The sequence below is a fragment of the Ornithorhynchus anatinus genome, chromosome 20 (assembly GCF_004115215.2).
Source record: "Ornithorhynchus anatinus isolate Pmale09 chromosome 20, mOrnAna1.pri.v4, whole genome shotgun sequence".
Classification (NCBI taxonomy): Eukaryota; Metazoa; Chordata; class Mammalia; order Monotremata; family Ornithorhynchidae; genus Ornithorhynchus; species Ornithorhynchus anatinus.
In genome coordinates, this window is record NC_041747.1 from 1773281 (window position 1) to 1787672 (window position 14392).

The following is a 14392-nucleotide window of genomic DNA, read 5'->3' on the forward strand; positions in this document are numbered from 1 at the left end:
CTGAACGAACGAAACGAAAGGAAAGGAAAGGAAAGGAAATAAAGGCTGCTGCCGTGTTGGCCGTCCCCGCGGGTCCCTCACCTGACGCGGTTGTCGCGGAACTTGGCGTGCTGCGGCCGGTTGAGGTAAATGGTGCGGGCCGCCGCCGCCTCCTCCAGCTCCGCGGACGACGCGGCCCCGGACATCTCATCGTCCGCCTTCTTGTAGCCCGACGACGAGCCCACCGCTCCTGCGGGACACCAGCGGCCGGCGCTCAGGGGGGCGAGGACATTATGGACCCCCGGGAGGAGGGACGGGCCGAGGGAGGAGGGACGGGCCGAGGGAGGAGGGACGGGCCGAGGGAGGAGGGACGGGCCGAGGGAGGAGGGAGGAGGCCGGGCCCGCCCCGCCCGCCCAGACACCGGCCCGCGCCTGCGCACTGCCCCCGCCGCCGCCGCCGCGCGCCCACCCGCGCGCCCACCCGCGCGCCCACCCCGACACCGGCCCGCGCCTGCGCACTCCCCCCGCCCGCGCGCCCCGCCGCGCGCCCGGGCTCGAGACCGTCCCCCTCCTGCTCCTCCTCCTCTCCCCCCCCCCCGCCCCTCCCTTCATTGCGGCGGACTGCTGCGCGAAGCGCTGGGGCAGCGCGTTGGGTTCTGTGCTCGCCGTCCCTCGATGGCTCCCCATGCTGGTCATTCCCTCCTATTTACTGAGCCCTTACGGGGTGCGGAGCGCTGTACTGAGCGCTGGGACAGCGCGTTGGGTTCTGTGCTCGCCGTCCCTCGATGGCTCCCCATGCTGTTCATTCCGGCCTATTTAGTGAGCCCTTACTGGATGCTGAGCACTGTTCTAAGCGCTGGGACAGTCCTTTGGCTTCTGTGCTCGCCGTTCCTCTATTTCCCCCCATGCTGTTCATTCCATCCTATTTATTGAGCCTTTGCGGGGTGCTGAGCACTGTTCTAAGCGCTGGGACAGCGCGTTGGGTTCTGTGCTCGCCGTCCCCCATCTATCCCGATGCTATTCATTCCGTCCTATTTAGTGAGCCTTTACGGGGTGCAGAGCACTGTACTAAACGCTGGGGAAGTCCAATGAGTTCTATGCTCACCGGCCCCGTATTTTTTCCGCTGCTCTTCATTCCGTCCTATTTATTGAGCCCTTAGAGGGTGCGGAGCACTGTACTGAACGCTGGGAAAGTCCAATGGGTTCTATGCTCACTGTCCCTGTATTCTGATGCTATTCATTCCGTCCTATTTATTGAGCCCTTACCGGGTGCAGAGCACTGTACTAAGCGCTTGGAACGTACAATTCGGCAACAGGGACGATCCCTACCCAACCACAGGGTCACAGTCTAGAAGTCGATGCCTATCTACTGGTTTGGTTTTGTTACCTGTCTCCCCGCTTCTAGACTCTGAGCCCGTTGTTGGGTAGGGATGGTCCCCGTCTGTGGCCGAATTGTACTTTCCAAATGCTTAGTACAGGGCTCGGCACACGGTAAGCGCTCAATAAATACGACTGGATGAATGAATAGAAGACAGAGGCCCCAGACGCCGCCCGGGGCCTTCCTCAGGCGAAGTCGGCAGCGTGGGTGAGTCAGTCGTGGGGCTAAAGGGTTTTGGGGGGAGAATCAGACAGATGGGCAGCCCGCCCTCCTTTCGTCTTTGAAGAAAAAACATAATAATAATAATGGTACTTGTTAAGTATTTACTATGTGCCAAGCCTTATTTGTAAGCCCTGGGGTAGATACAAGTTAGGTTGGACACAGTCCCTGTTCCACATAGGGCTCACACTCCTATCCTCATTTTACAGATGAGGTGACTGAGGCCCAGAAAAGTCAAGTGACTTGCCCAAGGTCACACAGCAGACAGGTGGAAGAGCCGGGATTAGAACCCATGTCCTTCTGACTCCCAGGCCCGGGCTCGATCCCCCAAGCCACGCTGCTTCTCATGAAGTGACTTGCCCAGGGTCACACAGCAGACAAGTGGCAGAGCCGGGACTAGAACCCATAACCTTCTGAAGCCCAAGCCCTGACTCTAGCCACTACACGATGCTGCTTCTCTACACCGTGCTCCTCCTCGGAAAAGTCGGAAAAATCAGAGAAGTCCTTACTTTATACATCCCTGATTAACAACGCGCCTAAAAACGTCCTCAGAAATGGTTCCGTGAGGAAACGCTTCCAAATTTTTTGGTTAAGAAAATATACCCGCTTCTAAAAACCCATTGGCATATGGTCTTGTTAGTTCAACACGTTTAAAGCCAAGGAACTTAGAATCGATGGGGAGAAAACAGACATACAAAATGTTTACAAATGGTGGAAGCTGGAGGAAGAACAAAGAATAACTACGGAAGACTAGGGAATATGCTAGGATTATATCAAAGTAATTGGGTGTACAGTTGCAAGATACGTAAGTGCTGAAGGTAGGCATAAATTCATAAGCGCTTGGGCAGCTGTGATTTTGTTAAGACTTGGGAATCAATCAAGGAAAGCCTCTTGAAGGAAGTGTTTTGGGGTGTTTTTTTTTAAAAGGAGGACTTTGAAGATGTGGGGGGACTGAAGTCTGGCAGGTTTCAGCATGGGGATAGTTTCCAGCCGGAACAGCATGAGCCAAGGGTCAGAGTGAGAAGAGTAGAAGGAAAAAGTAGTCAGAAAGCGATGTGGGGAGAGAAATGAAAATGGGGCTGAGGAACAGCGGGTGAGGAGAGTCGATATAATAATAACAATAATAATGGTATTTGTTAAGCGCTTACTGTGTGCCAAGCACTATTCTAAGAACTGGGGTAGATACAAGGTGATCAGGTTGTCCCACGTGGGGTTCACAGTTTTCATCCCTACTTTACAGGTGAGGCAACTGAGGCACAGAGAAGTCAAGTGACTTGTCCACAGTCACCCAGCTGGCAAGTGGCGGAGGTGGAATTAGAACCCACGACCTCTGACTTCCAAGCCCGTGCTCCTTCCACCGAGCCACGCTGCTTCTGGAGAAAACCGGTAGGTGACCTGGAAGCCAACGTAAAGTTTGCTGTGAAGCGAGATGGACATCGTCAATCACCGGTGGTATTTATTGAGCACTACGGTGTGCGAACACTGTACTGAGCACTTGGGAGACTACAATATAGGCTTTGAAGGCTTGTGAATGGAGAGGCGGATGCTGATCGACATATCAGGAAGATGACCCCCGGCAGCCAGGTGGGGGAGAGACTGGAGGCAGAAAGAACAGCGAAGAGGCTGGTACGACAGTCTAAGAGTGAAAGGCTGAGTGTTTGAGCCAGGTGGAGAGGAAGGAGTAGATCCAGAAAATGTCTTGAAGGAACGATAGCAGAATTTAGCACTCGATATGATGTGAGAGCTGAGAGCCAGTAAGGAGTCAAGAACGATGCCAAGGTAGCAGACCTTTGGGACAGGGAGGACGGCGGTGTTATTGCCAAGCCGGGGAAGTTCAGCGGGGCGTGTTGAGGGAGGAAGACAGGTTCGGTTTTGGACATGCTGAATGTGAGGCGTCGGTGGGACACCCAAGTGGGTATATGACCCGGAGGCAAGAAGAAGTGCAAAACTCAACAGGGGAAGAGAGGTTGGGGCTAGAGAGGTTGGGAGCCAGCCACGTGGAGGTCGTAGCAGAGACCATATGAGCTCCTCGAGAGTAGGTCCGTAAAGTGAGACGAGTAGGGTGCCCAGAACAGTAACTTAGGTGACACCCACAGTTAGGGGGTGAGAGTTGGAAGAGAAGCCAGAAAATGAAACGGAGACGGAGTCGTTGGATAGGTAGAAGGAGGAGAACCGGGTGAGTGCTGCGATACGGAAAAAAGCAAGATCTATGGAAAAGAGGGTGGTCCACAGCGTCAGAGGTAGCTAGAGGTCAAGGAGGATTAGGGCAGAGTAAGTGCCCAATAAATGTGATTCATTCAGTCATTTATTGGGCACTTACTGTGTGCAGAGCACCGTGCTTGGGAGGGTGCAGTGCAGCATTAGCGGACACGTTTCCTGCCCACGACGAGCTTACTGTCCTGGGGGGCTTGGGGGAGACAGACACGAATACAAATAAATAAAATTACAGATATGTAGATAAACGCTATGGGGCCGAGAGGCGGGGAGGCACAAAGGGAACAAGTCAGGGTGATGCCGAAGGGGGTGGGAGATGAGGAAAGGTGGGGATTAGTCTGGGAAGGCCTCTTGGAGGAGGTGTGCCTTCAAAAAGGCTTTGAAGAGGGGAGAGAGCAATTGAATTTAATTCAGCGGAAGGAGAGAGTACGGTCTAAGGGACTTTGCACTCCCCAGTGACACGGACTGCTCCACAGCAATCTTAGTAGCGAAGGGAGTGAAACCTGACTAATGGTTCTTTTTATGTTACCCCAAGAGGGTGGCCTTTGTTCATTCAGTGGACACAAATAGAATTTTCAAAATGACTGCAAAATTAATCAAACTCTCAAGAGTCCATGAAAATGAACGTAGCAAAAAAACCCTGTTTTCTCCATATAAGTGTACGGTTTCAAAAACCAAACCACTTGATCCTAAAGCATAGTATATTAATGTAGACTAAAAGAGTTTCATATTTTAGTATTTACGCAGGACACATCAAGGCAAGGTAGGTGCTTGAAGGCAATACAGGTTTCCACTTAAATATCGCTACCCTGAGGAATCAGCTAATGTTTTGACTTTAAACCCAGGCAGTGAGAGGTGTTTAAGAGATTCTTTTCCAGCAGTCAAAGCCAGAGGTTCCTCAGGCTTGAAGGAACAAGAGAGGCCATCAGTCCATCTCCTTTCCTTCTTGCAGGACTGCCCCAAGCCACTCCGGGGAGATGTTCATCTACCCTGTGCTTATAAAAGATCCAGTGCCCTCAGGAACCTGTTTTTACGTTCAACCTTTGCCAGGAAATATTTGTGCCAAAGCAAATTTCTCCAGTTGAAACGGAAATGTATTTCCTCCTGCTCCATCCTCCTCATCTCTCTCGATCAGCTCCATCCTCCTCAAACCATTTAACACCTCTAAAGACCCCGTCAGTCCCTTCCCACCATCTTGTCCCCAATGGTGGCGTTTGCACATGAAGAACCGGGGCTGGGCCAAGAGATTCAGAAGCCCCGTGTGCCACCAAGTACCACTCCTCCCAGGCTTCTTTGTCACGAATGCTCCATTCTAGCCACTGAACAGCACGTGTGGTGTCTGGCCAACCCTCTCCACCCCGGCGTCGTCAGTCTTGGCACAACAAACTAGGGACGAGATTATTTTGAATTCTCTTTAAAGTCAAGCACAATGGAAATGCTTTTCAAATGCAGAGTCTCAGTATAATTCCAGCCTTGGCACACAGACGTGAACTCGCTTCAGAGCCCTAGTCTGCTATACCTCTCTTTCTGTCTCTCCAAAGATAGCGTCTGCCCAAGTGTTTCTAGAGAATTAATTCTGGCAGAGCATAAATGAGATGGGAATGATCAGGATTTCATATTATTGCAAAAGTCACTAGGCTTCGCCACTTTCACTCCTTCTCAACCTTAAAAAAATCCCCTAACTTCTTACCCTTGCTTGATTTTTGTCGACTACAAACAGAGAAGGTTTCAGTCACGGAAGCCACACCCTCAGTAAATGACTAAACATGCCTCTCCGGTTTGGATACTTGAGGAGTGCCCACTGAAAACACTGCCATTATTTTTTCTTCTTCTTAAGAATGTCATCCGACGTAATTAGGAGACGTGAGACCGCCAAGAATCATATAAGCAGCGTGGCTCAGTGGAAAGAGCCCGGGCTTCAGAGTCAGAGGTCACTCTGCCACTTGTCAGCTGTGTGACTGTGGGCAAGTCACTTAACTTCTCTGTGCCTCAGTTGCCTCATCTGTAAAATGGGGATTAACTGTGAGCCTCACGTGGGACCACCTGGTCACCCTGTATCTACCCCGGCGCTTAGAACAGTGCTCTGCACATAGTAAGCGCTTAACAAATACCGACATTCTTATTATTATATAAGAAGCATAACTTGGTTTGTCCCTTGCACGAAAGCCAGGCATCTAGCTCAGCCCAGAGCAGTTTAGCTCAGCCTGGCTCCACTGCAGATCTGAAGGGGCTGTGACCCCCAGCAGGACACCAACTTGGATGGTTTACCCGAGACCAGATGTTGCCCTGGAATTCATTCAAACGTATTTATCGAGTGCTTCCTGTGTGCGGAGCACCGTCCTAAGCACTTGGGAGAGTACGATACAGCAACAGACGGACACATTCCCTCCCCACAGCAAGCTTATGGTCTAGAGGGGAAAATGATAGCCAGGCCGAACAGGGTGGTCCACCTACGCTCTCACCCTCCACACCGGTGTCAACATCACCGGGTGATGAACTGCTCCGAACAGCAGGCCACAGAGTCTACACAGTTCTGCTTTTCCTTTTGCTTTCCCTCTCTCACTCGCTGTTCGAGCCAACATCCTTCTTCCAAGCCCAGGGAGGTCTCTTCCCCACTCCAGCAGCCCCCATTTAGATTCCTGCTGCTTAGGGGTGCCCACGGAGGGTACCGGCACCCGCCCAGGCCGTGCTTGGGGCCGGATGGCCAACATCCGGAGACATAAAGAATGAAAGAAGGACTACTTCGATGCAAGTGAGATGCCTGGTTACTTTAAGAAAGACTTAAGAGTCTCCAACAGGGGTAAAATAAGGAGAAACACGCCACTGGGATGAAACCCTACGAAGGAACAGGGGACGCCCAGATAAACGAATGCGGCAACGGTTAGCAGAAATAAATCGAAGAAAAACCCAGGGATCAAGAGACGTAAAAAAGTGAAGTTATTCAGATAGAGTACTTAGAAAAGCAGGTACTGTACCTGACATATCTAGGTGGCGTAAAGCCTTTTTACTGCAAGATGAAACTGATCATGTGGAGGAGAGATTACAGTCCTCTAGACTGTAAGCTAGATGTGGGCAGGGAATGGTCCGTTACATCGTACTCTCCCAAGCACTTAATACGGTGCTCCGCACATAGTAAGCGCTCGATAAATACGACCGGCTGACCGACGGGGAGAGGCGGGGAAAGTAGTCACTGTCGGCACTGGCTGAGTCAACCTGGATTTTTTGGTTTCAAGACACCCCCTGAAGGGTTCGAACCGTCCCATTGTTTGCCCAAACCGATGGCTCAGAAAGGGTCTGGGGGCCAGGGAGGAGAAAAGAAAGAAAGGGAGGCGGAGGGAGCAGGGAGCCAAACTTGGGAAAATTCCCAGACAGGAGGCTCTCCATCCATAAAGTCAGTTTAGCTTCAGAGGTACCGAACTAGCTAGTACCAACCTGGTCCTTTCTTCATGCAGGCCCACACAGGATAACTTCCTGACAACACACCACAGCTTGTCTAAGAGGAGGAAGAGGAGGGTGGAAATGACTACATTCCATAGATTGTTTCATCATAATCAAGAGGCAGTGGAACTGTGGGAATTTTACAGTTGTTCTCTCGTTGTTCGGAATTCCTTTTGTTTGTGTGGTACAACATCTGAGGACACTGCAGTGTCAACCACTTTCCACTGGACATTTCACATTCCTTAGCTCTGCCCTCTCATACGAACGCATTAGACTTCCCTCTAGACTCTAAGCTCCTCGTGGGCAGGGAACCTGTCTATCAACTCTGGAGAAGCAGCGTGGCTCAGTGGAAAGAGCCTGGGCTTCGGAGTCAGAGGTCATGAGTTGGACTCCCGGCTCTGCCACATGTCAGCTGTGTGACTGTGGGCAAGTCACTTCTCTGTGCCTCAGTTCCCTCATCTGTAAAATGGGGATTAAAAGTGTGTGACCCCCACGTGGGACAACCTGGTTACCCTGTATCTCCCCCACCGCTTAGAACAGTGCTCTGCACCTAGTAAGCGCTTAACAAATGCCAACAAAAAAAACAAAAAAAAAACCACTCTGGTATATTCTACTCTTCCAAGCACTTAGTATAATGCTGGGTACCCAGCAAGCACTCAGTGCTCAGCACACAGTAAGTGCTCAAAAAATACTATCGAATGAATATATATGATTGATTTGAGCACATCTGCCGAATTTTGAGTGCAAACATTTTTGGTAGCAAGCGCAGCAGAGCGGAGGGGAGGCATTGTCGGGAAGGGGGCAGGTTGTCTGCCCGACACCTGCCCCACCAGCCTCCTTATTCGACCCAGCGTCTCAACAGTCACAGACCGGCACCGGTAAGGGGCTCTTGGGGCAGGTACAGAGGAGTACAGACGGGTGGGCTGCAGGTATTAAAGTAGAGGACCCGTGCCGGACTCGACACTGTGGAGGTTAAGTGAAGGAGGAGTGTAAACACACAAGATCCAAGTCAACTCTAAACTCTGTGTCTCCTCTTGGGATGCTTTTGTGCCCAGATTTCAGCCCGGGCTCCAGAAGAGCACTGTGTCCTAATACCAACTGGTCTCAATACCAAAAATATAATAATGATAAACACTGACTGGACCGATGAGAAAATAGCTTAGTGCACATAGAAGTTGTTTAGTCAGGCGAAGAGCCAGGAGGAAAGCCTGTAAGCAGAAGCAACAGTAAGATGGGGGATAAAATAACCTGGTCTCCTTCAATAATCTGATCTGATCATTCTTTTATCTATCCTAGCTGTATCCTTCAGGCATATTTGGGCCCCTGTGACTTCTCCCCCTTCTGCCCCCATATGTTCTATCTAGGAAAAAAAATAGGTCTAGCAGTACAAGGGAGGAGTGGCTTGTATGGAGTTGGCTCCAGAGATACATCTCTCTTGCATCAAGTGGAAACTCCTTCCCCTCAGCTTCAGTGCTCTCCGCATCGTCTCTCTCAGCGTGGCTGGCTCTAGCAGCGTGGTTCAGTGGAAAGAGCACGGGCTTCGGAGTCAGAGGTCATGGGTTCTAATCCCCGCTCTGCCATTCGTCTGCCGTGTGACCTTGGGCAAGTCACTTAGTTTCTCTGTGCCTCAGTTCCCTCATCTGTAAAATGGGGATTAAGACTGAGCTCCTCTTGGGGCAACCTGATAACCTGTATCTACCCTAGCGCTTAGAACAGTGCTTGGTACATAGTAAGCGCTTAACAAATACCATTATTATTATCATCATTATTATTAACTCTGTTCACCCGCTATTCCCCAGGTCCACCCCACCCAACCTCACCTTCTAACTCTTTACTTGCTTTCGACTATCTCACCTCCGACTCCTTCCTTAGCCAGTTCACCTGATCTGGAACTCTTCCCCCACCCCAACAATCTGCCAGACCACAGCTCTCCCCTTCTTCAAAGTCCTTCACTTAACTTCTCTGTACTTCTCTTTCCTCATCCGTAAAGTTGGGGTTCAATACCTGTTCAACCTCCCACTTAAACTACAAGTCCCATGTGAAGCAGGGACTCACCTGATTATCTTGTCTCTACCCCGGCACCTTTACCTCTCCTCAGCTTAACCCTCTTTTTCCCCGTTTCCCTTTGCTCCTCCACCTCTCCCTTCCCATCCCCACGGCACTGTACTCGTCCGCTCAACTGTATATATTTTCGTTACCCTATTTATTTTGTTAATGAATTGTACATCGCCTCGATTCTATTTAGTTGCCATTGTTTTTACGAGATGTTCTTCCCCTCGACTCTATTTATCGCCATTGTTCTCGTCTGTCCATCTCCCCCGATAAGCCCGTCAAACGGCAGGGACTGTCTCTATCTGTTGCCGACTTGTGCATCCCAAGCACTTAGTACAGTGCTCTGCACATAGTAAGTGCTCAATAAATACTACTGAATGAATGGAGTAGTTGACCAAGTAAATTTAAATTCCCCACTTCCTCCGGGAAGTCTTCCTTAATTATAATGACACCCTAGCTGCATCAATCACCCTTAGCAATTCCGTATTTTATTCCTATCCTCAGCACTAACCTACCCGTGAATATTTTTCTGCGTTTATTTACAGTTATATATTCTAGTATTTATTCAGCAATTTAATCCTCATAGTTGAAGTAGTTCCTGCTGAACCCTTGCTTTTCCTCCTGCTCCCACTATTTTTGCCCAATTCCACTATACTCTGTTTCTTAAGTTGAGAGAATATGCATCTTGCTTCTGCTCTCTCCCAAATGTCACCTCTCACACTTGCGTATTTTTACCCATCTTCAGTATATAGGCATAGTCGATTTATTTTGATCCCCCCTCCATTGGAAACATTTTTATGCTTATCTCACTGGTTAGAGTAGAAGCTCCTTGTGGTCAGGAAATGTTAGTAGTAATGGTATTTCTTAAGCATTTTCTATGTGCAGAGCACTGTACTAAATGCCGGGAAAGGATATCCAAGTGGGAATTAAGGCAGTCCCTAGCTCTCAGAGGGCTCACAATCTAAAAATCAAAAGGGGGAGAGGGAATTGGCAACAGATACAAAAGGAAAGATGAAACAAGACACTAAGAAAACAGAGACAAAAACAAAGCTCAGTAGTATGGTATTGTACTGCATGGATGCTCAGTACAGTAGCTAGTACTATTTCGTGCTCAGAAGGGATTCAGTAAATGCCTCTGATTGGTTGTAAGGTGGAGGTGACCCTCGCCCTCGGCTCCAAAACTTCCCGATGATCCAAGGTCCACCTTAGCCTTCACCTAGCCCTTGGTCTCTGCGATCCCTCGATCATGTTGGCCAGCTAGTGTAAGAGCCCTCAAGCAACTGGTGAGCCTCCCTTGTACCCACGGCTGTCCTTCAGATCAGCCACCTGAACAGGAAAGTGCAGCTGGGGAGCAGGCTTTGAGTGGCAAAGGCAGATACAGTCATCGGTTTCAGCCTCAAAGTTAATGGAGCGTGGTTAAAATCACAGAAGCGTGCTTTGAACGTGAACTGCGACGTCTTTTCAGCTCACCACTCGATCCATTAGAATGGAAACCTGCACATCAAATGTTTAAAAGAAACACTTTTCTCTGAAAATGGGAGCAGAGTATTTAAAACCAGAAGGGGAAAACTAGTTTAAAAAAGCAATCAAACCAGTTTTACGCTTAAGAAAAAAATCTCAAGGCCACCGCAAACCCCCTGACCTGTTATTTAATTGGCAATGAGGTGAGTACGCAGGAGAACTGACCACTTCGCCTACCAACTGGCCCATGCCCTTAGAGCATTTCAATAAGTTTGGAAAAGGAGATGGGAGTAAGTTTTGTAACATGGTGGTCTGCAGCCTTGATCACAACAGGCAGTGTGGGGGTCTACGAGAAGGACTGACCCACACACATCACTTATAATAATAATGTTGGTATTTGTTAAGCGCTTACTATGTGCCGAGCACTGTTCTAAGCGCTGGGGTAGACATAGGGGAATCAGGTTGTCCCACGTGGGGCTCACAGTCTTAATCCCCATTTTACAGATGAGGGAACTGAGGCACAGAGAAGTTAAGTGACTCGCCCACAGTCACACAGCCGACAAGTGGCAGAGCTGGGATTCGAACTCATGAGCCCTGACTCCAAAGCCCGTGCTCTTTCCACTGAGCCACGCTTCACTTAGCACCTGGAAACCTCTTAGGACTACTTGAGTGTTCCCCTGGATTCTGATTATCCCATCCAGTTTGGAAACGTAGGTCAGGAGTCTCTGAGAAATACCTCGGGTTAGAGGCCTGCACTTCACCCAGCCCGGAAGCAAGCGCAGCAGAGCGGAGGGGAGGCGGTGTCGGGAAGGGGGCAGGTTGTCTGCCCGACACCTGCCCCACGAGCCTCCTTATTCGACCCAGCGTCTCGACAGAGTCACAGACCGGCAGCGGTAAGGGGCTCTTGGGGCAGGTGCAGAGGAGTACAGACGGGTGGGCTGCAGGTATTAAAGTAGAGGACCCGTGCCGGGCTCGACACTATGGAGGTTAAGTGAAGGAGGAGTGTAAACACACAAGATCCAAGTCAACCCTGCACACTGTGTCTCCTCTTGGGATGCTTTTGTGCCCAGATTTCGGCCCGGGCTCCAGAAGAGCACTGTGTCCTAATCTGGAATCCCTCAGAACCTGGCATTTTACCACTGGGAATACAGAATCCATTTGTGGTTATTTACAGCAGCCGCAGCATGCCTTTTTGCAAAGTTCAGGTATAAATTCCCCTTTCAGGAGTTGAAGATTCAGCACTTTATTAGAGTAATTGATTAGAAATATATATCCATCTATTTTCTTGGCTCACCACATTTTCCCAGTAACGAGACTAGCTAACAAATGTTCATTAGCGCATCAGACCAGGATTCCCATTTCTGAACCAGAGGCACAAATTCACATGCACAGCAACGATTTAGCAGAGCACTAAAGCGGACTAAAGAAAGGCTTCCTGGTACTCATTTTGTTTCCTTACTGTTACCAAAAAAAAAAAATCAACCATTTGTACAGCAACAGTAGAATGAGGCTGATTGTTTAAATCCATTAAGTGTTTTCTGATCTAAACAAAATGTAATATCTTTAATCAGCAGCGATATATTTTTACCCCGTCGGACCAACTGTTGTCAGAAACGAAAACAACCATTTTCCAAGTCTACCACATCTTAGACTCCAGATTGTTCATCCCGACATTCAAATGCTAATTTCCCTGAGGCATCCACATACCTGCTAGCTTCACTCAATCATATTTATTGAGCGCTTACTGGGTGCAGGACACTGTACTGACCACTTGTGAGAGTACAACACGAAAGAGTTGGTAGACACGTTCCCTGCCCACAGTGAGCTTACAGTCTAGAGGGGGAGGCAGACACTGATATAAATAGTTATGGATATATACCTAAGTGCCGTGGGGCTGAGGGAGGGGTAAATAAAAGGTACAGATCCAAGTACACTCACATGACCAGAGATCTGGAAAGCCATTGCATGATGCCTAGCTGTGCTCCGAGGTTTATTCTGGTGGGATGGGAAGCAGCGTGGCTCCGTGGAAAGAGCCCGGGCTTGGGAGTCAGGGGTCATTGCTTCGAATCCCGGCTCTGCCACTTGTCAGCTGTGGGACTGTGGGCAAGTCACTCAACATCTCTGTGCCTCAGTTACCTCATCTGTAAAATGGGGATTAACTGGGAGCCTCACGTGGGGCAACCTGATTACCCTGTCTCTCGCCCAGCGCTTAGAACAGTGCTCTGCACATAGTAAGCGCTTAATACCAACATTATTATTAGAGAAGCAGCGTGGCTCAGTGGAAAGAGCACGGGCTTTTCAGAGGTCATGGGTTTGAATCCCGGCTCCGCCACTTGTCAGCTGTGTGACTGTGGGCAAGTCACTTCACTTCTCTGTGCCTCAGTGACCTCATCTGTAAAATGGGGATTAAGACTGTGAGCCCCACGTGGGACAACCCGATTCCCTTGTGTCTACCCCAGCACTTAGAACAGTGCTCTGTACATAGAGCTTAACAAATACCAGCATTATTATCTCCTCAGCGGCCGACTGGTTTCACTCTGAGGGCTACCATCTACCCAGCCTAGCTGCCCAAGATTAATGAATTACTGGATATATGTTACCCTCCTGCTCTAAGAGCTCTGCCCCAGCACACCTCTTACACAAGCACACTGTGGTATTGTACTCGCCCAAGCCCTTAGTACAGTGTTCTGCACACACTAAGTGCTCGAAAAATACGATCGAATGGATGAACGCAAGCAGCTGCAGATTAGAGCTACATTTTCTCCAGCGGCGGGATACCAGGGGCATGGCTAGTCTCTTCTGCACCGGCGGCATGAAGATGAAAATAGCAGCGGTCTTCAAAGCCTCCTAAGGCATTAGTGGAGCTCAAAGATGATCTCCACGATAATCTGGGAAGACCTGTGTGTGCTTTCAAACTAGCAGATGTTGCATTTAACCAGAACGAGGCAGCGTTTCTGAGTCATGAAGTATACAGGAAAGATTGAAACGGGCACAGGAATCTTCAAATACTCAGGTGAAAGGAGAAATATCTAGCCTTCTCACCAGGACCCGGGTGTTTTAAAGCTTGCACATGACAGTTACACACAGACCTGCCTATTGCTTTTCTCCAAGAAGCTACATTCCGGTGTTTCTCTTTTCATTCATAGGACAGCAGTTGTTAGAGTAAACCGGATTTACAAATAGCTACCTGTCAAAAGTAAAAGAAAACCTTGATTTTATTTTCTACCCGAAAAACTCCTAAATAAGGATGTTGGGGAGGGGGGTAAGGGGAGAAGAGAATCCGGTATCTTTGGGTATCAGTCAATCGATAGTATTTATTGAGGACTTTGTGCCAAGAACTGAACACTAAAGTTAGTAGGCCTGAACCCACACCTCACGGAGTTTACAATCTAGCGTGTTGGACTGAGTGATATTGAATATAGAAAATCAGTGGGGAAAAAAATAGATCATTAAAGACAGGTCTAGATCTTTCAAATGAAATTAGTTAGACTGCACCAGATTGGTTCAGACTTCTTTAAAAGTAGCTGAGTCGAGAAAATGTTCACGCTCCCCATTCCCCATCTTTCAACAAATCCATTCATTCATTCAATCATATTTGTTAAGCACGCACTGTGTGCAGAGCACTGTACTAAGCGCTTGGGAAAGTACAAT

The 14392-nt window shown here is 49.2% G+C and overlaps 1 protein-coding gene across 2 annotated transcripts in view; it reads right to left on the reverse strand.

The window, feature by feature from the left end:
- The window catches only part of ATP8A2 (ATPase phospholipid transporting 8A2), a 301962-nt gene that overhangs the window by 258832 nt on the left and 28738 nt on the right, over positions 1-14392 (reverse strand). Inside the window, exons 1-2 of one of the 2 annotated variants that reach the window (XM_029048280.2) lie at positions 7223-7292; positions 82-229 (exon numbers count right to left, since the gene is read on the reverse strand). In XM_029048280.2, coding sequence (XP_028904113.1) covers positions 82-229; positions 7223-7238 — 164 coding nt within the window. In that variant the 5' untranslated portion in view covers positions 7239-7292. Of the gene's footprint in view, positions 1-81; positions 230-7222; positions 7293-14392 lie in introns of those variants that run through there. The other variant, XM_029048279.1, reaches the window with a different exon arrangement.